This window comes from Eupeodes corollae, chromosome 1, assembly GCF_945859685.1.
Source record: "Eupeodes corollae chromosome 1, idEupCoro1.1, whole genome shotgun sequence".
Taxonomy (NCBI): Eukaryota; Metazoa; Arthropoda; class Insecta; order Diptera; family Syrphidae; genus Eupeodes; species Eupeodes corollae.
The window spans coordinates 9,076,443-9,103,376 of NC_079147.1; the positions used below are offsets into that span (position 1 = coordinate 9,076,443).

Genomic DNA, 26,934 nt, shown 5'->3' on the forward strand with positions numbered 1-26,934 from the left:
TGCCACCTAAAGTTTTTTTCACAGGTACTGCCTCTTGCGAGGAATTGACAAATTCTCCAAGAGTTGCCATGAAAAGTGCTTTCTCAAACTAGCCGTTCGGATTCGGCTTAAAACTGTAGGTTCCTTCCATCCCTGACAACAATACTCGCATACAGGAATGGTTGAGTCACTAGGCCCTAGTTCTCAAACGGTATGTTGCGCCCCACCCAATTTATGTATTTTATCTCAGAACAATGTTTTCAAACAACTTTCTGTACAAAATACTGTATGATCAATATACTGCATCGCAAAATTCTGTATTTCAAAATTCAGAATACATTTTTTTAAGAAAACAACATCATAATTTTTCATTAGCATACAGCATTTTGTGACACAGTATTTTAAATTCACAGTATTTTGAAATACAGAATATTAATCATAAAGAATTTTGACCATACAGTATTTTATAATACAGCATTTCGATCCGTTCCCAAAATATACATTTTAAAGTTTTTAAAAAATCTGTTCTGAACTCACAGTTTCATAGCTTTAATGAAAATACATCATACAAAACATACCAAAACATAAGTTAATTAAACAGGAGAAGACGACGTATAAAATTAATTTACTTATTTAATAGTGGATAGAAGTCTACTCAAAATTAATTAATTATATTTTAAAAATTAAATGATAAATGTAATGTCCCGCTGAGTTGATAAATTGATTTAGATTAAGAAACCACCCCAGACTTTAGACACAACACTGAATTTGGACTCGGCTCATGATTCACGAACATATTTTTCGTTCCACTTTGGTAAACATGGTTGCTATAGTAAAATACTTAAATGAAACATTGTAAACAAACAATTTATTATTATTCATTTCTTTACTCCTTGAACATGTGAAAATATCAAATGCAAAGAGGAAGAGAGTTGTTGGTTTAAGTTTTGTAAATAAGTAAATAATAAAAAAAAGAATAGTATCTATAAATAAATTTTATTTGACTGTGATAAAAGTAATTGAAAATAAAGTGTTTTTGAACTTCATTATCAATTCTATATTAAAGGATACCTAAATCAACTGTGAAACAATATTTGTTATTTTCACTAAAAAAAGGTAAAAATTAAATACTGAAACTGAAATTATTTACATAAGTTCTGCTTATAATAAATTTGCATATGGAAAAACTAATTTGCATTCTCAGAAAATATGATAAAGTTAAAAAAACCCAAGTGCTTGTTTTGATTTTCCAAAAAGGGTGTGGAGTTGTGTTAATACACAATATCAAAAAAATATAAACACAATAACTAAACAATAACGTCATACCTACATTTCCAGAACCAAGTTTTTAAATAGTTTACTAACAAAAAACTAAAGTAAAGATATTAAGCCTGAATAATTAATTTTTTTAAAGAGATCCTTTAAGATTTTTACTTGCGACATACATATAGGAACTATGTACATACATATATGGCAAGTTTTGCATTCGTGCAAAATTTCGAACTCGAGATTTGAATCAAACATGATATTACGATGGTAGAGAAGTCGAAAATAGTGGGTCCTGCGATTCCGTCCGGTCGGTTTTGTCTGTCTGTCCACGCTCCTACAGAATAAACCATTGGGTCGATTGAGTTCAAAGTTGGAAGTTAAAGTTTTGAGCAGATTCGCGTTAGGATTTTTTTTCATTTTTTTTTAAGATCAAAACTACAGTGGCTATTATACAATTTTTTTGGTCAAAAAACGAAAATTCGAATTTTCTCAAAAACAAACCGATAGATTTTCTTTAAATTTTCTCTAAAATTTTATTTTTTAACTTGGCTTCTTTTAATAAGAAAAACAAATTTTTGTATTGCTCAGGAAAGGTACCGCTCATAGAACCGTTATTTTGTTTTTTAAATTTCTTAGCAACTTATAAACTGATTTCAATAATTTTTTGTTTGAATGAGCTGTTATATTGCCTTAACAATATTTGATTATCAAAAATGCAATTTTTATTTTTTGGATTTAAAAAAAAATATTGATTTTTTTTTTAAATTCAATATCTCAAAAACGGGTCAACATTTTTTTACAAAATTCAAATGTATAGCGTATATTTTTAATCTTTAAACAACTACATACAAAAAATATTTTTTGAACAAAATTAAAAAAATTTATATATAAAAAATAATTTAAAAAAAAAAACCGTGCTATCGATTTTGAAAAAAAAAACAAAATTGAAAAATAAAAGGGTTTTTTGATTTATAAAATGGCATTTAAATTTTTGAAGACAAATTTATTTTGAATCTTAAAATATTTTTTAAACATTATTTTAACTGTATTTTAAGTAAATTATTTTGACAAAATTTTAATTACATTCCTAGGTTTTATTCAAATTAATGCATTTGTTACAAATTTATTCATTTGTATAACTATAACTATTGTAAATACCAACTATGGCCGTGTAGCACCAGTGCATCGGATTAACGAATATAATATGTTCAAGTGTCTATCAAGAAGTGTCTATTTTAAAGTGTCTATCAAGAATTAATATCTTGGTACTTTTGTATATATGATTTCAAAATATTATTCTTTAAGATGAGCACAAGAGCCTGACTGTAACCAACACATGAATAGCAATTTCTTGTACTTTAACGAAAAACATTCTTTCACTATCATCATAAACATGTCATTATCTATCTATCTGCATAAATCTGAGCACGCCAAGTGAACTATTCTATGTTCGTTTTAGACACCTTCCTATGTAACTACACAACCAATAGGCGATCGCTTTACAATTTAAACATACATATTCTTCCTCTTTCTTATCTTCAGATAATTTACTTTCCATCCTGGTTCTTCTAATACGAAATTAAAAAAAGGGGCTGGGATGCGATCCACACTGATAACTTTCCATCCCGTCTGTCGATTTGTCTTGCTTAAAAGTTTGTCTATATGTATTCGTATTAATTTTTACCAAATTTGCGTATTATTTTTTGTAGATTTTATTTTTTATGAAAAAAACGGACTGTTGGATTTTTATATAAAAATTACTGAATATCGAAAACAATATTTTCTGTGAAAGAAAATAAGTTTGAAGCCAATATTTTTAATTTTTGAAAAGGTATTTGAGTCGAAAGTAAATTTTTACCAAGTTTTGTTAATTTTTTTTAGGTTTTTAATTTTTTGTAAAAAAAACTGTCAATTCGATTTTTCTCAAACTTTGTTTTAATGTTAAAAACAATATTTCTTATAAGTAAAAATTAATAAGAAGCTATTATTTCAAATTTTTGAAAAGATATTTGAGTCGAAAATCATTTTTTACCAACTTTTGTTAATTTTTTTCGTTTTTTAATTTTTTGTGCAAAAACAGTCAATTCGATTTTTTTCAAAATTTTACTGAATGTTGACAAGAATAGATTTTGAAAGATAAAAGTAAATTTAATCGAATATCTCAAAGTTTTGAAAAGTTATTCGAGTCGAAAATCAATTTTTGCCGCCTTTTATTTATTTTTTTTAGGTTTTTATTTGTTGTAAAAAACCGTCAATTCGATTTTTCTCAACATTTTTCAGAATGTTCAAAACAATATTTCTTATAAGATAAAATAAATTTGAAGTCTAAATTTCAAGTTTTTAAAAAAGATATTGATATTCAATTTTTACCAAATTTGAGTAATGTTTTTTTTTGATTTTTTATAAAAAAAAACTGTCAATTTGATTTTTATCAGATGTCAAAAACATTATTCTTCGTTGCAAAAAATTGTTTTGGAGATGAAATCTTATTTTAGTCTTAAAATTTTGGAGGTGACAATTTTTTTTTTTCAGTTTTTTCGATTTATAAAAAAAAACCGTTCCCTCTACTGAACGCACTATGATCCAATGAAAAAAAAAATTGTGTTTTTTTTTTCATTTTGTAAAATTAAGAGACTAAACAAAAAAAAAATTTTAAACAAATTGTATTAAAAGTTATTAACTTTAGCCATATATGGCTGCTTGTGCAGTTACTTATTTTTCAAGCGAAGACAAAAATAAATATACAAATCAGTTCAAGGGTTAATAAACATTTATTTAATATAAAAAACATTAAGTGTGGAATGATGCAAAGCAATTTCGATCCTTGTTCAGGCATAGGTTTAGTCTACATTTTTTGCAAATTATAAATAACCTGTATTTGCAGTCATTTTGGCATTGCTGTCTGGTTTCTTGCCATTCCGGAATGTTATCGACACCATCCAACCGCACGGAATTCAGCGGAATGTCATGACGCCTTCTTATTTTTTTTTGAGGGATTGAAACAATTGAGGTGAAGTGATGAAACAGGAGTCGAAGGATTTGAGTCCATTTGAGTTTTTTGGCGTTTTGGCGTGTTTGAAATCGAAGCAGGGCGTCCCCTTTTCAGGCTCTACTTACTCCTGCACAAATGTTCCGCTACAGCCAGCTTAAAGTCGAAGAGAGTCATATACGTGTCGCTTTTCTGCCTCCACAAAATCCATGAATTGACAACACATAAGTCCAAAAAGTGAAAAAAGATTTTGATATACCACTTTTTAGACCGTATTTCGATTCGGCAAAGACCGAGCATTGAATCTAAGAGGTCAACACCACCCATGTATTTGTTGTACTCGGTTACTATCTGTGGGCAGTCAACCTCGATGTATTTTTTATCCTTCCTTGACCATCTTCTTTTTTTGGTTGTGGGATTGGACCCCAAAAATGTGGAAAGCATGTTTACGACTTTGTTGTCGAACCACGACACGAAAGAAACGTCAACGCCTTCAATGGTTGCCATCTTTTCAACAATATTTCCTCGGCCCCTTTTCTTTCTTTCTTTTTCTTTGGGCACCTCAATGTTGGGAATTCTATTTAGCCTCACCGTTCCCAGTGGAAGAAGACCCGCTTTTGTAAGACAAACTTGAAGTTTCGGGCTATTGAACCAGTTATCAAAATATATTTTGTGGTTCAAATGTCTTGGCACCGTTGGACACAACATTTCCACTAACACCCAAATCTGGGAAACCATCTGGAACCACGTTGCTCTGCTCCCCTGCGAAAATGTCGAAGTCGTAGCTGAACTCCGATATTCCGCTTAAAACGAGGTTTTTGTAACCCCACTTATGTGGTTTTTTGGGGTTATACTGCTTAAGCTGATGTCGACTCTTAGTGGGTATTGTTTGTTCGTCCACTGCAAGGTGTTCTTCTTAAAGCCTAGTACATACTTGTGAACCATCTCGTGAACCCATACAAATTTCAGTTTTTGGTTCACTCGTGAACTTGCTTGTGAAGCTGAGTGGAGAACAAAGTGGAGAGTTTTCGTTCACGGGCAATTCACGTGCAAAATGTACGGGAACTGTTGGTGAAGCTTTGACATTTGGTTTGTTCATGTTCACAACGTGTACTCACAAGTGTGTACCAGTGAGCAATGTCAAAAGTTCACTTTCTCCACTGGCGAACGTTCACTTCACGAGGAAGTATGTACTAGGCTTTAGGTATGAGGAGAAGTCTTTCCCTTATGTTATTCAAGAGTGGCCTGACTTTAAACAGCTTGTCGTGCCCAGGTTGACCAAACCCCTCAAATTTGTCATTGTCCCCAAAATGGAGATATCTTTTTATTTCCTCCCACCGCCTACATGGCATGGTCTCATAAACAAAGGGCTGTCCTAGTTGGGAGTTCCAATATCGTCTTGTAGAAGGTAATTTGACGAGAGACGTGAATAGAGAAATATCGACAAATTGTTCCATTTCACTTCGTGTTATATTGACTGGCTTATTTATGTTGTCTTGTAAGGCTTTTCTATTGGATTCCTCGACAATCATGTCTAACAATTCTCCAGTGAAAAGAAAAGAAAAAAAGTCAGCCGGGGTCTCTAAGGACATTTCCTCTGGAAAATCTTTGGTCCCTAAAAAGGGATAATCGCTTTCCTCGTAGGATGCACGAGCCTTGTTAGTCCACGTAACCTTTTGTTTTTGTTTTTCTGTTTTGAGCTCAAAATGGACAGTGGTTTTTTATCTGCAGAGTCGTACTCACTTTCATCTGTTTCAGGTACCTCCATTGTGCTTTATACCTTCCATCTCCACATCCTGCTCACAATCCGATTCCAGGATTTCATCCTCACTCGCAAATCCATCGCCAGGAACGGCACAATATCTTTTTCCGTAGAAGGAATTCGAGGATATCATTGCTTTCTCACTGCAAAAAAACGAAATGCTCGTATATCAATATTTTTGTAAATGCACAAGAAGCCATATATGGCATCCATTAATATTTATATGAATGGATAAGGAGCCATATATGGACGTTGTCAAAAACGCCCCGTGGTTTGAATTTGACAGACATAAATAAACATTTAACACTGAAATCTTACTTACCAATATTAAATTATTGGCAGGTCAATTATAAATGATTTTTTATTTCTATGTTTTTTAACTACACTGTCGCTGCGCGCACTGTTGAAATTGACTGCGGTTTTTCGCGATTGCGCAAAGAAAAAAAAAAACAAATACACAAAAACACATTAACAAAGAACTGTTTTAGGCGATCAAAACGGTTCTTTTCCAGTGGCACTTGTGAAATCTCAGTAGTAGGCGTTGAAAATTCAAAAGCCATATATGGCTTCTTGTGCAGTAAAGGGTTAAATGGAATTTTTCCAAAAAATATACTTGTTTGGTATCACATTACAGTTTATTATATAAAATTAAATTCAAGTCTCTAGCGTTTTTGGTTCGTAAGATATTTAGGGTTAGCCAAAATTTTCACCTTTTTTTCAAACTGCTATGGTAAAAAAAAACCACCACGCAATTGTCTTGAGAGCCCTTTCTGCATCTTTTTGCCTTATTATCTGTATAACAAAATTTATTTGAAGTCGATATCTCTTCTGGTTCTTGAGCTATGGAGGACAAAAAAACGTCGCGAACGTACGGACGTACGAACGTACGTACACACGCAAGCACAGACATCTTTCTAAAAATCTTTTAATTCTACTCTAGAGACCTTGAAACGTCGAGAAATGTCAAAATTTTCAATTTGACAAATCGGACCCATTACAATAACTTCCTATGGGAAGTTAAAAATAGAAATATGTTGCGTTAACGATTAAAAAAAAGCTTTGAAATCACATTTTTTATTTCTGTGAATTGATCTTTGATAGCTTCCTTCTGCTAGGAATCGAAAGGTTGCAACAAGTTTTTGAATTGAAGGAAACGATGGAGGTATTATAAGTGGTTCTATTTCTCTTAGAACATATAAAAAAGCGTCTTAAAATTAATCTCTTTATTAGAACAATTCTACATAATTTTCACACACTTACATTGTGTCAGGTAAATCCAATATATTTGATTTGTCTCGCATGATTCATCTTCTTATTTATTAATTGCCAATAATATTGCATCCATCTTCAAAACAGCAAACATTTTACTTCAGAAACACAATAAAAATGGATGATCCTTCAGTTCTGATAGTTCGGAGCAATTTCAAAGTTTTCGAAATCGATCGTATTGCACATGCAATTTCATTTCACGTGAAATTAAAAAATGATTTCAATTCACTTTCGATCGAAATTCGGAACATGGGGGATTGTTCTTAAATCACAAAATAAATGCTGGTGCGTCCCAGGGCTCTGTGTGACACTTTTTCTTATTTTCATTAATGATCTCCTATCTGTCAATTTTGTATCTAATTAATTATTTCGCTGACTGAAATCTTCTTCACTTCTTTGGATAACGAACTACAACGACAACATATTGTAAGTTCAATAAATTCCATCCTAAACATCATTGTAAAATGTGGAATAGGAAACCAATTTTATTCAATGTCTCAAAAACCCAATTCTGTCTTGACCATAAATAGGTGGCACGTGCATCAATGAAATAAAACATCTCGATATTCTCGGTATATGTTTAAGGATAGATAGATAGATTTATACCCTAAATTTCTTTAAAAAAAGGCAGATAGTGATAGCCTTGAAGTTAATTATTATCACCACCAAATCTACAAGAGGGAAAGCATATCTAAATATTTGGAATCACTCTTAATTGGTTTTTTATGGTCATATGAATCAACTAGCAGTTTATATTAAGTATGTCCCAAACGCGTCCCAAAACTTTAGTGGAACTTTTATCTAAATGGTGTCCCAAAATTAACGCAAGATTTGAATTAAATAGAAAGCGGCGTTTTTAGTCTTTTGATAGTTATATTTTTATTGACTCGTAAAGTACATAGGATAGGGTTATGTATGGAATAACACTTCGGACAAATGGCCTCCACGGCTTTGCATGCACATGCGCACTCTTTTGTTGAAATTTTCCATGACCATTCTGCATAAATTTGGCTGAATTTCGTTGATGCAGCGTTGAATCTCCTCCTTTAATGCACGGGTGGTTGTGGGCTTGTTGACATAGACTTGTGATTTCAAATAACCCCATAAAAAGAAGTCTAATGGTGTTAAATCACACGATCTAGGAGGCCAATTTTGATCACCGAAACGAGAGAGTACACGACCTGGAAATGTCTCATTCAGTAATTGAATTGTTTCACGGGCTGTATGACATGTGGCACCGTCTTGTTGAAACCACACATTGGACACATCAATATCATCCAATTTTGGCAGAAAGAACTGTGTAATCATGTCGCGATATCGAGCACCAGTAACAGTCACTGCTTGACCAGCATCATTTTCAAAAAAATATGGCCCAATTATGCCTCCAGCCCAAAATCCACACCATACAGTCACGCGTTGTGGATGCATTTGTTTTTCGACAATCACATGTGGGTTCTCCGAACCACAAATGCGGAAATTTTGGCGATTGACAAAGCCATCAAGATGAAAATGTTCTTCATCGCTTAGGATGATTTTGCTCGAAAAATCAGGGTCCATTTGTTGATGTTCAATAATCCATTCACGGAACTCTCTTCTTTGTCCATGGTCATTAGGCTTCAATTGTTGTGTTAATTGAATTTTGTAAGCATGAAGACACAGATCTTTGGTGAGTCTACGCTGTAAAGAGGTTCTTGGAATTTGCAATTCTTGTCCACGACGTCGAATTGAGGTTCCTGGATTGTCAGCAACACTCTCACGCACTGCATATTTGAACATTGACATTCATATTTGAACGGCGTGTTTTTGGACGACCAGTGTGTTTGGCGTCTCCAACGGATCCAGTCTCCATGAATTTTTCAATTAATCTCTTCACAGTTGACGAAGTTAAAACACTATTCCGACCATATTTTGTATGAAATTTTCGAACTGCAGCCGCCAAGCTTTCACTATTTTTGAAATATTCTTTAATAATGAAGACACGACGTTCTATCGTGTAACGCTCCATTTTTAATAACCCTATACTGTAGCTGTCAAATTGCTTTTTTTCAGAGTTGCCAACACTTTACTCCACAAATGGCGGCAAATTCAAATCTTGCGTTAATTTTGGGACACCCTTTATATGTGTGTTCTCCAGAAACATACTTTGACCTCATCGACAGTATTCAACGAAGATCTTTTATATGGATTGGTGACAAATGCATCATGAACTAATTCCGCCACTCGAAAATCGCCGCACTTTCTTGCCTCACTCTTTTTTATTAAAATAGCCTGTTGCATTTTTCTCCTTTAAGAGTTCAACTGTAATGCTTTCGCTTCTAGAAATGTTCATTATTTAAGCCTTAAGACGTACTGTTAAAGTGCAAAGAATAGTTCTTTAGCTGTACTACGCGAATGTGGAATGCTTTACCTCACTCTATCTTTCCTTTTCATTGCACTTCCAAATAAATGTATAAATGTATAAATGTACAAAGAAACCTTCAGTGTGTTTAAGGTATCTAAAAACTCTTTGAATGTTTTATTAAAGGGTGATTTTTTTGAGGTTAGGATTTTCATGCATTAGTATTTGACAGATCACGCGGGATTTCAGACATGGTGTCAAAGAGAAAGCTCAGTATGCTTTGAATAGACTTACTAACGAGCAACGCTTGCAAATCATTGAATTTTATTACCAAAATCAGTGTTCGGTTCGAAATGTGTTTCGCGCTTTACGTCCGATTTATGGTCTACATAATCGACCAAGTGAGCAAACAATTAATGCGATTGTGACCAAGTTTCGCACTCAGTTTTCTTTATTGGACATTAAACCAACCACACGAATGCGTACAGTGCGTACAGAAGAGAATATTGCGTCTGTTTCTGAGAGTGTTGCTGAAGACCGTGAAATGTCGATTCGTCGCCGTTCGCAGCAATTGGGTTTGTGTTATTCGACCACATGGAAGATTTTACGCAAAGATCTTGGTGTAAAACCGTATAAAATACAACTCGTGCAAGAACTGAAGCCGAACGATCTGCCACAACGTCGAATTTTCAGTGAATGGGCCCTAGAAAAGTTGGCAGAAAATCCGCTTTTTTATCGACAAATTTTGTTCAGCGATGAGGCTCATTTCTGGTTGAATGGCTACGTAAATAAGCAAAATTGCCGCATTTGGAGTGAAGAGCAACCAGAAGCCGTTCAAGAACTGCCCATGCATCCCGAAAAATGCACTGTTTGGTGTGGTTTGTACGCTGGTGGAATCATTGGACCGTATTTTTTCAAAGATGCTGTTGGACGCAACGTTACGGTGAATGGCGATCGCTATCGTTCAATGCTAACAAACTTTTTGTTGCCAAAAATGGAAGAACTGAACTTGGTTGACATGTGGTTTCAACAAGATGGCGCCACATGCCACACAGCTCGCGATTCTATGGCCATTTTGAGGGAAAACTTCGGAGAACAATTCATCTCAAGGAATGGACCGGTAAGTTGGCCACCAAGATCATGTGATTTGACGCCTTTAGAATATTTTTTGCGGGGCTACGTCAAGTCTAAAGTCTACACAAATAAGCCAGCAACTATTCCAGCTTTGGAAGACAACATTTCCGAAGAAATTCGGACTATTCCGGCCGAAATGCTCGAAAAAGTTACCCAAAATTGGACTTTCCGAATGGACCACCTAAGACGCAGCCGCGGTCAAGATTTAAATGAAATTATCTTTAAAAAGTAAATGTCATGGACCAATCTAACGTTTCAAATAAAGAATCGATGAGATTTTGCAAATTTTATGCGTTTTTTTTTTTAAAAGTTCTCAAGCTCTTAAAAAATCACCGTTTACAAAGAAACCTTTAGTTTGTTTAAGTTATCTAAAGGATGCTTCTAAGGAAGTATATCAGCCCGTACGTTTCAGCAACAAAAAGGCGGGCAAGGTTAAAATTCGCTAGCGAACCCAGACATTGGAAAGTCGATGTCTTAAAAAGTGTAGCGTGGTGAGACGAATTCTAATTTATTCGGTTTCAGTTCGCAGCCAGATGGTAAACAATTTTGGTAGCGCGGGCTGGAGAAACTTCCAAATAAACCATGTTAAATAAACAGTTAAGCACGATGGGGAAAACGTCATGGTCACGAATTAAGCCACTTTAACACTATTCAGACCAAGATGTTGTGTATACCTATTCCGACCAAAAGGTGTCTTTTGACACCTTAGCCAATTACCAATGAAAAACCTTTAAAAGTTACTCTTTTTTACATTTTGTTTATTTTTTTAATCGAAAATAATATATATTATTATTTCTGACCTATATATATTTATTATTAAATGAACTATTGTTTTTCTTATTCAATACAACACTTTTTACAGGTGAATGGTTGGTCTTTATAGCATTTGCCACACGAGTATTTTTTACACTGACAACAAATTGTAGTGGCTCTATTACCGGAACAATACATTACTTGGCACTTTTTCACCCTTTTTGGAATGGAACTGATATGGCATGAAACAGCTGATGATATTGCCGTATTTGTTGTTCTCTCATTGCATTCTTTATATGCAGTCGATAGTTCCTCTCCCAACTGGAATAAGAAATCTCTCCGTGAAATGTTTTCACCTGTCGTTTCTTTATAAAGAATCCATGCATTTATACCGATGAAATCAAGGACATTGAAAAACACGTGCATAGGCCATCTACGGCACTTACATTTCACGCTATATTTTCTTGCCATTTGGTCATCAATATCGACCCCAAATTTTGTGCTGTTGTAAAATTTAATTGTTTCGGGAAGACGCTTTCCGTTCTTTTCGACTTGTACAGATTTATGGAATGAAATAACGGTAGATTTTATATAAATTTTGGAATGCCATAACGTTCATAAGAATTCAAATGGTTATGAAAAAAGAGTTCATGGTTGAAAAGTGTAGTAAAATCTTTAAGGTGTCAAAAGACACCCCATGGTCGGAATAGGTATACCACGTATGTATCTTGAGTTTCAGGATGAGTACGAGTATAGTGATGCCACAAAATTATTTTAACAACTATTATATGAATTGTCAAAAAAAAAAATTTGAAAAAATTATTCAACTTAAAAAATAATTTCAAGTCAAAGTTTGAAAAGGTGTCTTTTGACACCTTCGGTCGGAATAGTGTTAAAAGAAAAATTAAGAAAGAGGACTACTTCCACACTTTGTTCTAGGAGCCCCTATACTTAGCCTGGATTAAAATTTCAACAGGATGGAGATCCAAAACAAATTTTTGATTTTTGTGCCTAAACATTTGTTGTCAATCTCGAAAAGTCTGCATCCCAATTTATTTTTGGTTCAAGGGACGTTATTCAAAACATACTTTTAGTGACTTACTCATACTTAAAAGATTCGATAACTTAATCCAAACCAAACACCCAGTTTTGTGTTGTTCGAAAAAACAACATTGTTTAATCGAAACCGTTATGCAGCTACATTATTTCATAACTATATTTTTATTATATTTTGTTTTTATTGAGTACATTTAATGACTATACATGCATAAATTTCTATTTTCTATTCGTGATTAACAGATAAGGTTTACAACTACTTCTACATACACAATATGTATTATTTTATTAATAATAATTTTATAAAAATAACAACAAGATATTAACTTAACTTAAATTAATAATTATCAATCTGACTGATACCAGCTACCCCTGTATTTGCTTATCAAAAAAGTCTATAGATCTCTCTCCTCGCGTCTTGTATATCTCTTCAAACAAAATTATATTTGATTAATTTACAGGCGATGCTATGGCCGTTGGAATCTTCTTCGGTGTGTTCTGGCGTTTTTGCAGAAATGTCTTCACTGAAGCCAGCGGCAACTGAAAGTGATAGTAGGCGCAATATGGCAACGGATCCCAGTAAGCGAAAAGCGCTTCGCGTTTGTCTAGAATACTACCCAACAGTCTCCTGCTAATAGCATCAATCGATGAAGTTTTATGGTTTTCATTTGTCCAGAAGAGCCCACCATCGTCGAGTAAGGAATGGGTTTGGTTATTGTGTGAACAGGGCTTGCAAAGTACCTTAGCATGTGTTCCGCTATAGCAAATGTATGGCAGTGAAACACCTACCCTAGCACCGAGAGGCAGAAATTCCCCGGTAGCCTGGCTCTTGACCAACCGAAAGCTTATGTGTCCATTTATGGGTCTCTGACTTCTTGTCCGTGCGAAAAACTCCTTAATCCAAATCTCAATGCCTTTGCTGTACTTTGGAATAAGATTCTTTGTTTCGGGCTCGACGACACACGAGGCGTTTGCTATGACTTTCGAGTCCTTAACAGTCGTACAAGTGACATAGTGGTCTCCGGGAATGTCTCGCACAATCAGCCACTGACACTTTTCACTGATTTCATGATTGAATTTGAAGTCGCGTCTGTTATTGGGCACGACATATTTGAAACGTTCCAGGAGTCCTTGCATTCCCACCGCCATCATGATATTCCGGAATGCTGCAATAAAGCCGCTCTCGTACAACAGAAACAGATCCTCCTTAGAGGATAGGACCTTGAAAGCGGGCAAAGGTATTCCACTTGTTCGGCATTTCTGGAAAAACTTCAGCGAGTCATCTATAGCAACATTTTCTTGTAAACTCGGCAAGAATGTGGCGCAACCGAGCAATTCCAAATGGGGCTTAGCCAGAGCATCGTAATAGGCCGGACTTGTTGCACAAACGGGCACATAATAGGATGGCTTCTCTTTGTCGACAATGTTGCATAGAGCGGCAATATAGCTATCCGGGTTATCCGCCGTTGGCTTGGGAACGGAGTAGAATTTGTGTACCGCAGTCGAGAATCGAGCCAGTCCAAAGTGTCCCTCGAATTCGAAAACGATAACTCTGGCTCCAGACGAATACAAGTTCCGAGCCATGTGAAGTGTTTGTATTGTGCTGCCACAGCTGATAAGCACTGTGCGTTTATCGCTTCTATTTGTGACCGATGCTGCATTGTTACCGATTAAATCTTCGGCCGTTGAACTGAGGATCCATTTGAGTATTGAAATTGGAATACGCATTACCTTCCAGAATATCCAAAGCAAAGCCGAAAGCCAGAAACTGGGAGCGGCAATCATCAATGGAACAAACATAAACACTTGCAGAACGCGCCTCAGGATACTCAATGTCAGAGCGATCATCAGGGTGGGCCACCACAGAATCAAGCTCCCCACTGGAGAACTCCAAAACATAACCACCGACGACGAGGTTCCACTTTGAAGTTGAACTGAGTTAACGTTAAGATCTTCTCTGCCCGTTGGACGCACTATATTTATTTCACGATCCTCCGGAATCCTCATGAAGGATGTCGTGAAGCTGCGCCGTGTCGGATGGGCCACCGAAGGAGTAATTATATGTCCTGAACTGACCGATCGGCGCAAGACTATCGGTTTGGCACTGTCCATTTCGATGGATTTTTCACTTAACCGAATATCGTCTCTATCACCGCGATTATTGGATGCCGGCATATTCGAGTTATTCAAAAACCGCTACCGCACTAAACGATCGGAGGAATTTACTCGTAATTTTGAAAAAAATTTCGCTTTAATCGCAAGGGATCAAGCTTAGCTGAGCTGAGCTGAGATTCAGCACGTAAACTAATATTGATATGCAACGTTGGCAGAAATTAAGAGACTAAATGATTTTTAATTATGGTCGCATCTTTTAAGTTGGCAGTTGTTGTTGTAGAGATGAAAGATACATAGAGCAGGCGCCGTATAACTAGATTTGGTGTGCGGTGCGCCAGGCGCAGGCGGCTGGCGGCGGTGGCGTTGGCGACTGTGCAATTATACAATTTACCGTTATCACGTACTTTGATCCTCTGCTACTACATTATGTACTTAGAACAATTTTCCATTTCATTTAAATCGACTAAATGCGCAAGTGGCATGGCTTGGCTTGCTTTGGCTTGGCTATACTTGGGTTTGGGTTGGAAGTTGGGACAAGCTTATCAGTTCGGCATCCAGAGTGCAAAAGTGAATTGCAGCACATTGGCCACCGCGCGGTCGCGGTCGCATTCGCGTTCACATTCACACATTCGCAATCTTGCTTTTTATTTTTTGTTTATTTATTTTAAGATTAAACACTCGCACAAATCGTGCCGATAAACATTTATAATCATCGCCAAAATGCCCCGTCCCCAACACAAATTTTACCAAAAATATTTTGTTTTATTAATAAAAATAAAACTACTATAAGTTTAACAGTTATTATTGTATGGACAAAATGAGTTATGATGGAATAAAAATTCAATATTTTATTTACTCACCTCGTTACCTCAAAGTGATAAGGAATTGAAATTGCTGATCGATCGGAGAATCGTTATCGTGAGGGTTCGGTTGTTATTGCAATAGTTTCTTTTGGGGTCATCAAGTCTGGGATAGAGCTGTTATAGGTTTTATTGAAGTTACATACTTATATGCTTGAACTATACAAAAAAAGTGGCTACGTTTAGCTTTAAAATGATACAACTTTTATAGTTTGTTCTTTTAGTTTTCTTCGAACTTTGATGTGTGATTATTCTCAGGTGTATTTTGTTTAGTGTGAGAAAAGTCACGATAAGATAACGAGCAACAAAATTATAAAGTTATATAATCAAATAAGTCTACTTTTTATTTCGGAATTTATAGAAAATAAGAAAAACTTTACTTTTCATCCCAAGCTGAATCCGAATGGTTAATTTGAGGAGCACTTTTCATGACAAGATGGTGGATTTGTCAATCTCACAAAAGATCGAACCCAAGACATCTGCCTTTTTTTCAATTCATTTTTATTTATTCAATCTTAAAACTATCTAAAAGCTAGACAAAAATTCATAAAACTATCCTAATTAACCATAACTTACAACTAACTTACTGGTCCTATACGGACAGGCTAAGTTAAACTATAATGTATGCCAAATGTTTTTTGTGAACTGACACGTGGTGATATTAGTCGACCTGGTGTTTGCTTTCTTCACAGCGTCCTGTCAGGCAATAGATTATATGTAGCGATTAGTATGCCAGCTTTCCCAAACGTGGTAGGATGGGCTGCACTGTACCGTTCCTCGCGAGTTCATCTGCCTTACAGGTTCCTGGAATGTCTCTATGGCCCGGCACCCAGCAAAGGTGAATATTAAACTCTTATGCCATCGCCATAAGAGATATTCGACAGTTATGGACTGTTATAGAGTTTGTTGAGACAGAGTCAAGAGATTTGATAGCGGCCTGACCAATGGTGGATCCAGGGGGGCGTAGGGGTCATGACCCCGACCCCTCTGAGACAATTTGTTTGCTTTTTAGTAGGAATTCCCTTCAATTCAAAACTAATCGTATTGCGTTAATGGATATGACCCCTAATATATTTTGAATTAATTAATTAATCCTACAGTCCAAACAATTGTGTTGATAGAAATTAAGGTTTTCAGCCGAAATTTCAAAACGCGTAAGGCATTTTTTCATTTTATTAATACGAAAAAAACAGCAGTCCTCATACAAATTTGTTGCTTAAAAAATGTGATTTTCAGTCTTCTCAAGAGCTAATGGACCGATTTCAATAATCTTCTCTTTTTGTGGAAACTCTTTTTGATGATCAAACGATCAAAAATGTATTTTTTTTGATTTTTAAAAAAGATATTAATTTTGTTTATAAAACTCGATATCTCAGAAAGAGGACATTTGTTGACGAAATTTAAATGTAAAATATACATAATATTTATAAGCTCTATATAAAGTGCTTAACAAAAATATTTTTAAGATAAAATTTCAAATTTAAAATGATTTTCGAAAAAAATAAGTTAATCTAGATTTTTTGACAAATAAAATGATATTTAAATTTTTGAGAAAAACTTATTTTTCAGGTACATTTTTAAATCCTAAAATATAGGGAATATTCTTAAACAAACTTTTTTGAAAAAATTATCAAATTCTAATGATCCAGTCGTGCATTTTATTTATTTCAAAATTGGGCCCAGGGCCCCGCAATCACCAGGGGCCCCCAAATTGCTGAAATATCACTTAACATCTATTGGTCTATTTTCAAGAAAAAAAAAAAATATTTCGATACAATGTTAGAATATGAAATGTTTGACTGTTAACAGTCGAACTGTTTGTTCCTGAACACCAATTATTTTTAATAAATATGATTTAAAATCATGAAAATAATATTTTTATTTTTAAAATCATTAAATGAAAATAAAAATAAAAATAAAAATAAAAATGAACCAGCATAGTGTTCAAATTGCACCGGGGAGAAACGCATATTTGAACACTATGCTGGTTCATTTTTAATTTTATTTTCATTTAATGATTTTAAAAATAAAAATATTATTTTCATGATTTTAAATCATATTTATTAAAAATGTTAGAATGTTCCGTTTTGATCATCGTTCTATGTAAAGTTTGCGTGTATCATTTGTGTTTTTGAAGTGCATAAAAATAAAACTTTTGTACCATGTGCAGGGCACTCATTAAACTTGGTAGAAGTGCATGCCGCTGGGTGTGTTTTAAAAGCAACCAACTTCTTTGACATTATTCAAAAATTGTATTACTTTTTTTCGGTATCTTCTCATCGATCGAGTGTGTTGACTGTTCATTTAGGTCCAAAAAAAGTTTTAAAAAGTCTTTCTCAAACAAGATGGTCGGCACGAGCTGATGCACTAAGCGCCTTATATAAAGGTCATCAAGAAATTGAAGAAGCTTTAATGTCAATCGCGAACGATTTAGGATAGGCACGAGAAGCCAGAGAGGAAGCATTAAGTCTTTGAAAAAAAATGTCCAAGCTTGAATTTACCATACTTACAGAATGTTGGAACTCTGTATTGGAAAGAATTAATAAAACAAGTACTGTACTTCAAAAACAAAATATTACCCTGGATGTTGCAATAAATTTGCTGAGCGCAATAGATGAATTTATAATTGGGCTCAGAGACAATTTTGATAACTTTGATTCATCAGCCAGACAAAAAAAAACGGATTCCGAATATAAGGACCTTTCTGAAAGGATGAGGTGTAGAAGCTCACGCCAGACTTTTTTTTGACGGCCCTCAGTAATTCTGACTGGGAAAGAAAGACTTAAAATTGAAACCTTTCTTCCCATTGTCGGCACACTAAGCGTTCATTTCAAACAGCGACTAGGTTTGTATACGAAGATTGGCCAAGTTTTAGACTTTTTTTTCGATTGAAAAATCTGAATTCAGAAGACTTAAAAGAGAACTGCAAATCTTTTGCTAAATTTTGCACCGTAGATGTGAACGGAGATGAGCTACATGCTGAATTCCTGAATTTAAGGGGCCTGTTATGTAAGACAACTAAGAACAAAGTTGAGTTGTAATCTGGCAATCGGTATTACCGATCACAACTAGTTGACTGTCACAAGTCAACCAGTAGTCAACTAAAAAATGGTTGACTTTTTAAGTGTGTTCGGGTTATTATGTAAGCCAGTTGAGTTGTCTCTCAGTTGTGATTGTTGTCAAAATTCAGCAACTGATATTTACTAGTTGTGTAGTGCATTTGTGTGTACAAAAAAAAAACTGTAGGCATCAACAGTTCATTGAAAACCAATTTTTTTAAGAAAATGGGGAAAAAAATGTAAGTTTTACAAATAATAATATAAACATCTGTAAGAAAATAATTTTTTAGATTAAAAATAACTAAACCTGCCCAATTCGAGAGGTTGATTGAGGTTCTGCAGCAGAAACCTGAGCTGGCCAGAGGCAAGGGACAACTCGGTTCCACAAAAAGAACCCAAGACGAAGAATGGGAAAATATAGCTGTTCAACTGAATAGCATTGGACCACCATCAAGACCACCATTTTTTGGTGCTATGATTCGAACATGAGTTCCATCGATGCATCCTATTACTCCAGGAAATCTGGTTTTCTGGTAAAAATGAATTTTTGTGAATTCATCTCATCGTTTGTCATACGAGCCTTAATGCATTGTGGACAGATACGTTCTTCTACTACGTCTAGCACTTTTTTTAACACTACCGAAACTATTGGCTGAGCAAGGCCTAAATTAAAATCATTACCACTACACTTTTGGTAACTTCCTTCTGCCATGAAACGTAGGGCAGTGCAGAGTTTGAGAATTGGTGGGATTGCGGAGGAACGCTGTGGTTGTTTCAAATGATCTTGGATTTCATTTAGCACATAAACAAATGCGTCTTTGTTGAGTCTAAAATAACTTATAAATCTGAAACAAAACGAAGACATTAAAATCAACACTCATCAAAGCATTTGTTTATATATAATACTTTTTGTTTGGAAGTTCCAATGGATTGGAATGATCTTGAATGTTATTTCTCATCAGCGCAACATTCAGAGCATTTTCTTCTTCCGAATATCCAAGAAACAAATCACTAGAACTCTCCATTTCCTATTATTTTGTCTTTTTTATAAAATTTTGCACTGAATTCAAAATTTTGAAATTCCTACGTATTTTACTTTACACAGCTGATTTTGACACAAAACAAGCACATAAAAGTAGGCAACGTATTTGGTCTACTCAACTGAAAAAAGTTGTCTTACATAATACGATTTTTTTTTGCAGTTGTCTTCAAATTGAGTTGTCTTGATTACAACTCAACTAAGTTGAGTTGGGATCCATAATAGGCCCTTAAAAGACTACTTGAAAATTAGTCGACATTAAAATGAAAAAACTGACAACATTCTAGAGCTTTATCATTTTTTAAAAACTAATAAAATTGAAGATGAATTTCCAAATGTTGAAATTGCACTAAGAATTTTCTTAAATAGAATTTTTTTCTTAAAAAGAATCAAAAACGAACTCAGAACTACAATGATTCAAGAACCATTGACATGTTTGTCACTGATGTCAATGCTCAGAGGAACCGATTTTGAAGATGTGATCAATGAATTTGCTGATACAATCATACAGGGGCCCCATTTTCGAAAAGTGCCCAGGGCCCCCAAAAGGGTAAGGACGGCCCTGAGTGAACTCTTTATGATGGAGGGAATATTCGATGGTGCGTACTAAGGTGTATTACGCTGTTTCCACCGATTTACCTTTACAGTAGGCATGTTGAGATTCCTTACAATACCAAAACTTACTTTCAAACCGTGTTACCTTTTTCCGTTGAAAACCGTTTTAGCATAAATGGTTTAGCGTTTCTTTTAGATTTTTGTAAGACGAGTGAAATCTAACAAAACTCATGAAGATTTTTCAAATATAATATGAAAAAATATAAATATTTTAACTGAAAATTGAATTAATCTTTGATGATTTGGAAAATTTACATAGCCTGAAATACGTGTTTTTCGAATTTATAAAAGTAATATGTCAAATGTGACGTGATAAACTAGTTTTGAAGTCGAATTTGAAATAAGGCCACCAAAACCCATTGAGAAATTTGTTTTCCAGTAAGGAAAACCTTGTGACTATCTTATAGAAAAGGACTAACGACGTATGAGGAAAAAGTGTCAATTGATAAAACAAAATATCGCATTTAATTAATATGGTCTAACTATAAATAAATATCTCATAAATATAGGATTACATATTGATTTATTTATAAAATCAATTATTTATTATCCGTATAATGTTCCTGAAAATAAGTGTCATAAATATTAGCTAAGTTGCTTAATTTATTACGTTGATAAAGGTATCTTCAATTATTAATAAATAAAGCTAATTTAAATTAAATCCAATAATGAAGTAGAAAATTACTGTTTATATTAAAAATACTTAAATGTATTATTTAATACAATAATACAGTGTCGTGCTGATAGTGATAACTTTTGTTAAGAACAATAAGAATGATGCTAGGGAAGACATCTTTATGACGATTAAAAAATCCAATGAATAAGTTGCGGCCGGATTCGGAGTGTTCTGATATTACTATATTTACTGAGTTTCAAAATTGACATTTGAATCTCTCCATAGCATACTTATAATGTACTTATAATCAACAATTTGAGAAAAGTGCAATTTTATAAACAAAGCTTGTATTATTGGCATTTTATTTAATTTTTAAAAGAAATTGTTTGTCTACAATGCAGTTAAACAAAGTATAAAGCATTTACTTTAGAGCAAAAGCTTAGATCGAAAAAGATGATGTTTTTTATTTGAAAATATTGAATTAGTAAAATCAACGATAGACCAATATGGAATTGGCAGCCGGACCTAAAACTACGATATCTATTTATGTATATAAGTATGTATTACAAATTTTATATCATGAAATTTTAATAATACAGTCAAACTCCCCTATAGCGAATTTGTACGGGACCAGAAAATTAAAAAATTCGTTATACAGAAATTTTACTTTTATTTAAAGAAGACAGTGATTTTAGTTTGGATTACATTCTTCCATTTTATATTCAATATTTCTTACGGCTTGTATCAAGTTCAAATGGTAGACATGTGCATTCAAGAGGACACAAGCTTCCACAGGTTTTTCTCAAAACTCACCTCTGTCTATCAACTCCTACTCTCACCTCCCTGCGGTGAACATCGGGTGCCTAGTACCTCAACTGGAGATTGGGTTCCAACCCCAGTGGAAAGTTGTTGTGGGCAGCAAACGAGAGAGGGGGGGAGAGGTGTTCCCACTAAGGCGCCTCTCCTTATCCAGGCGGCAGCGGACGAATTCTCGAAATGGAATCAACGGTGGCGTCTACAGTTGCAGTAAGCTTGAACTACTAAGTGAACACCTTATAGGGCTTCTTGACAAATTCGGAGCCCAGGCCTGTAAGGAGTGGTTTATCCGGCTCTTCTTCCTTGGAGTTACACTAAGGATCTGGCCCTCCAGTTTGGTTGTTGTGCCGTCGGGGTGACTACCTGGCCACGTAAAAACATCATTAACAGACCACGTGCAGCCAAACAATTAGCGGAAGCCCGAAACTGCTCCAAGGCAGATATTACCGCCATCCAAGAAATGGGATGGACCGGGCAAAAGCAAACTGCGATATATACTACGGCGACTGCTACCGAGAACAAAGACAGCGTCTATTTGGGTGTGGATGTGTTATTGGAACTAGACTCAGTTAAAAAGTCTTGAGTTTCAACAGTGTGAGCGAGCGCATCACGACAATCCGCATCAGGGCTAAATTCGCCAACATAAGCTTAATATGCGTGCATGCCCCAACAGAGGAGAAAGATGAAGACAACACAGACATATTCTTCGAGCTCTTGGATAAGACATATGAGCAGTGCCCTGGCTATGACAATAAAATTGTCTTAGGAGATTTTAATGCCAAGCTAGGAAGAGAAGACATCTTTGGTGGCATAATCGGGAGATACAGCCTGCACGACACTACCTCCAACAACGGATTCAGGCTGGTCGATTTCGCTGCGGGGCGAGACGTTCTGGTAGCTAGTACGCAGTTCACGCATCTTAATATCCACAAGGGGACATGGAAATCTCCTGATCAATCAACCGTCAACCAGATTGACCACATTGCGATCGACGCACGACACTTCTCCAGTATCCAGGATATCCGAACATTCCGAGAGGCCAACATTGACTCGGACCACTACCTCGTTGTAGCCAAGGTACGGCTACGGATATCCCGATCCAAGCCAAAACAAGGAGGTACTGTGAGAAGATTCGACGTTAGACGGCTACAATCGCAAGAGACTGCCATGTCCTTTTCCGATCGAGTCTCTAGTAACCTCCTAAGGAGTCCTATGCTTCCTGCATTAAGCATTGAAAACCAGTGGCAACATTGCCTTGCAGCCATCAGAGATGCCGCCTCTGAAGTGCTAGGTTTCACACGGCCACCACAGCGAAACCCCTGGTTTGACGACGAATGCCGGCAAGCGCACGCAGCGAAACAAGAGGCATACAAAACGGCGCTGCACAAAAGGACTAGAGCTGCTCGCGAGCTCTACGAGCAGAAGAGGAGAGAGGAACACCGGCTTCTTAGACGGAAAAAAAGAGAGCATGAGAAGCGCGCGATCGAGGATATAGAGGGATGTCACAACAGGAATGAGGTTCGTAAATTTTACCAAAAGGTAAAAAAAACCTCCCAAGGGTACCAGCCACGAACCGAAGCCTGTAAAGACGATCAAGGGAACATCGTAGTAGAACCACAGTCGATGCTGAGAATATGGAAAGATCACTTCTCCAAATTATATAACGGCGATGACGAACCGAACTCCGCTGTAAGGGAGATAGAACCACTCAACCTCGGCGACGCAGATCAACAATTCCGCCTACCCGACCTTGACGAAGTGAAGATAGCTATATCTAAACTTAAGTCAAACAAAGCTGCTGGAGCTGACGGCATCACCGCCGAACTATTCAAAGCAGCAGGCGATGACTTGGTAGGGAGCATGCACCAACTCATCTGCATGCCCGATGAGTGGAATCTCAGCATAGTGTGCCCGATACATAAGAAAGGAGACCCTCTAAACTGCGCCAACTACAGAGGCATCAGTCTCCTTAACATTGCGTATAAGATCCTCTCTGCCGTATTATGTGAACGTCTGAAGCTATTCGTCAACAACCTGATTGGTCCTTATCAGTGTGGCTTCAGACCAGGAAAGTCCACTATCGACCAAATATTCACACTACGGCAGATCTTGGAAAAAACCCAGGAGCTTCAAATCGATACCCACCATCTCTTTATCGATTTTAAAGCCGCGTATGACAGCATCTATAAGAAAGAGCTCTACAAAGCAATGTCTAGTTTTGGCATCCCCGTCAAACTTATCCGTTTGTGCAGAATGACGATGGAGAATGCACGCTGCTCTATCAAGGTCGGAAAAGATCTTACCGATTCATTTGATGTCAACATCGTTCTGGAAAGAATTGTGCAAAACTCAACCGTCAACACTAGAGGCACAATCTTCCAAAGATCCATCCAATTACTCGGATACGCAGATGATATTGACATAATTGGAAGATCAAAGCGTGATGTTAGTGGAGCGTTTTTGAGCATTGCATTGACAAAACGTCACCATGGACAGCTATAACTTTGAGGTAGTTAAGGACTTTGTCTACCTATACCTAGGTACCGCTATTAATGCAGACAACGACACCAGCGCTGAAATCAAACGAAGAATAACTCTTGCAAATCGCTGCTTCTTTGGACTTCGAAGGCAATTGAGAAGTAAAGTCCTCTCTCGAGCATCTAAAATCACCATCTATAAGACACTCATCATCCCGGTTCTCATTTATGGCGCTGAGGCCTGGACCCTGTCAAAGAAAGATGAGAGCGTCTTAGGATGCTTTGAGAGAAAAATTCTTCGGGTGATTTTTGGTCCCGTACGCATAGATGGATAATGGAGGAGTAGATATAACGACGAGCTGTAAGGGCTGTACAGCGACACTGACCTAGTTAGCAGAATTAAAGTCCAACGGCTTATAGATGGCGCAGTAGAGGAAGACCGCGACTCAGGTGGCGCACCCAGGTGGGAGAGGACCTCAACCAACTTGGCGTGCGAAACTGGAGACAGCTAGCTAGGGACCGAGCTGGCTGGAGACGCTTGTTGGTTGAGGCCCAGGTCCACCCCGGACTGTAGCGCCATCTTAAGTAAGTAAGTTGTAGCAAGTCTATGACAGAAACAGGTTTGTTCTCGTCCATTTGTGTCAATATGTTCGTCAAAATACGTTTTCAGTAATGTTGTTTTAAGTTGTAGATAACGCCTTGGTCTATTGGCAGAAGTAAGGAAGTCATGTTGAGGGGAAAATAAGCAAGCTCAGTGTTTTTCAATTTATCTTTTACATTCTTAGGATTTACCGTGCAGTTATCAAAAAAAAAGAATCTTCCTCTTTTGCGAAAGAAATTTTGTTTATAATTTAATTTTTGTTTTATAATTTAAAAGCTATTTTGTAAAAATTTCACTTGTCATCCTTCCTTTTTTGTTGAACTCATAATCTACATTTTTGGCCTTACCTACAACAAGTAATTTAAGCTTCTTCGACCCAGTCAAATTGCTTGCTACAAGGACAGTAATTCTCTCTTTGGTCTGTTTTCCACCAGAGCATTTCTTATTTTTAAATGCCAGCGTTTTATTGGTAAAGCATTTGAAAAACAAACCAGTCTCATCGCCATTAAAGATGTCGTTTTTGGTGAAATTTTATTTATTTATTTATTAACATCTACAAGCAATTTACAGCTAACAGATTACGACTAAAGAATTCTTACAATAATGACAATAATTGATGTTTTTTATAACGATATCTATATACAGTATTAAAAAATAAATAAAAGCAAAACACTTTCCTTTAAACAATTTCTCGAACTACTTAAGTCAACATAATGGCAAACTTTATTGAAATTAATGATAGCTCTAGAGACTGGCTCATTAAAACCATAGTTTGTTCTGTGAAACTGTTCATAAAGCAAATCTACTGATCTAAAGGATCTTAGCGGCGCGTAGATAGGTATTATCGAAAGAAGTTGAGGGCATCTTACATGGTAGCATAACACATCCCTCACAAGCATTACATCATGAATTTTTCGTCTTGATTCAAGAGACTTAATACCCAACAAAATACATCTTGCTCTGTAATCTGGTGAAAAATTCCAATTCATTTTATAAAATATAAATTTTGTAAAACGCCTTTGGACTTCTTCAATTCGATCAGAATAAGTGCCAAAAGTTGGGTTCCATATAACATCTGCATATTCTAATACAGACCTAACAAGAGATGTATAAAGCGACAATAAAGCAAAAGGGTCACTAAAATCAACACAATTTCGCTTAATAAAGCCAACAAGTGAATTAGCTCTGCTGACAATACAGTCAATATGACTTTTAAACGAAAAATTTGAACTTAGAATTATGCCAAGGTCTTTGATTTTAACCACTCGAGAAAGTGTATCAGCCTCTATTAAATAATTAAAATGAATAAATGTTTTAGATTTGAAGAATGTGATCACATTACATTTTTTTATGTTTAGATTTAAACTGTTAGCAGTACACCAATTCGCAATTAGGTTAATATCAGATTGTAAGAGGTGGCAATCTTCAACACATTTGATCTTCAAAAATAATTCCAAGTCGTCAGCATATAAAAGACACGCAATGTCATTAATAAAAATATTAAAGAGCAGAGGACCCAAATGACTACCCTGAGGGACGCCAGAAGTGCATGAAATAGATTTTGAAAGAGAGCTATCAATGATAACTTTTTGCGACCTACCCGTCAGGTAAGATGAAATCCAACTTAAAAACTTAGAATGGAAACCAAAGATTTCCAGTTTTTGCACCAGAATGTTATGATTCACAGAATCAAAATCTTTGCTAAAATCTGTATAAATCGCATCTACCTGATACTTATCTTCAATGGAATTTATAATATATCTTGAAAATAGTACCATATTGGTTGTAGTGGATGGCCCAGATATAAAACCATGTTAGAATTCAGATATAGATTCCTTGGTTAAGAATTCAATTTTGTTTTTTACAATATTTTCAAACAATTTAGGTATTGCTGAGAGCTTAGAGATACCTCTATAATTTTCTATCATATTCTTAGATCCAGATTTATGAATTGGAACTAGATATGAAGTTTTCCATGTATTGAGAAAGACTCCTTCGGATAGGGACTTATTAAAAATACAAACAAGAGGAATACAAAGTGCTGAAGCACAACGTTTGAGAAATATAGCAGGGATGCCATCAACTCCAGAATCAAATTTTGGTTTTAATGCTTTAAGTCCTGATAGCACTTCAGAACTACTTAGCTTTAAATCACCAATATCAACCTTACTTGGTATATTGGGAAAA

General features: G+C 35.6%; 2 protein-coding genes across 2 annotated transcripts in view; one reads left to right on the forward strand and one right to left on the reverse strand.

Annotated features, from left to right (window-relative positions):
* The first annotated feature begins 1,003 nt into the window (after positions 1 to 1,003).
* The window catches only part of LOC129938332 (rootletin), a 66,501-nt gene continuing 40,570 nt past the window's right edge, over positions 1,004 to 26,934 (forward strand). Inside the window, exon 1 of the mRNA XM_056045812.1 lies at positions 1,004 to 1,095. The gene's annotated coding sequence lies outside the window, so the exon portion shown is untranslated. The remainder of the gene's footprint in view (positions 1,096 to 26,934) is intronic.
* On the reverse strand, positions 12,692 to 15,118 carry LOC129938334 (uncharacterized). Its single transcript, XM_056045813.1, has one exon. The coding sequence runs from the start codon at positions 14,722 to 14,724 to the stop codon at positions 13,000 to 13,002; it is 1,725 nt and encodes a 574-aa protein (XP_055901788.1). The 5' UTR covers positions 14,725 to 15,118; the 3' UTR covers positions 12,692 to 12,999.

Coding starts and splice junctions, on each gene's coding strand:
- LOC129938334 (XM_056045813.1), bottom strand. CDS start 14,724: ATGCCGGCATCCAATAATCGCGGTGATAGAGACGATATTCGGTTAAGT.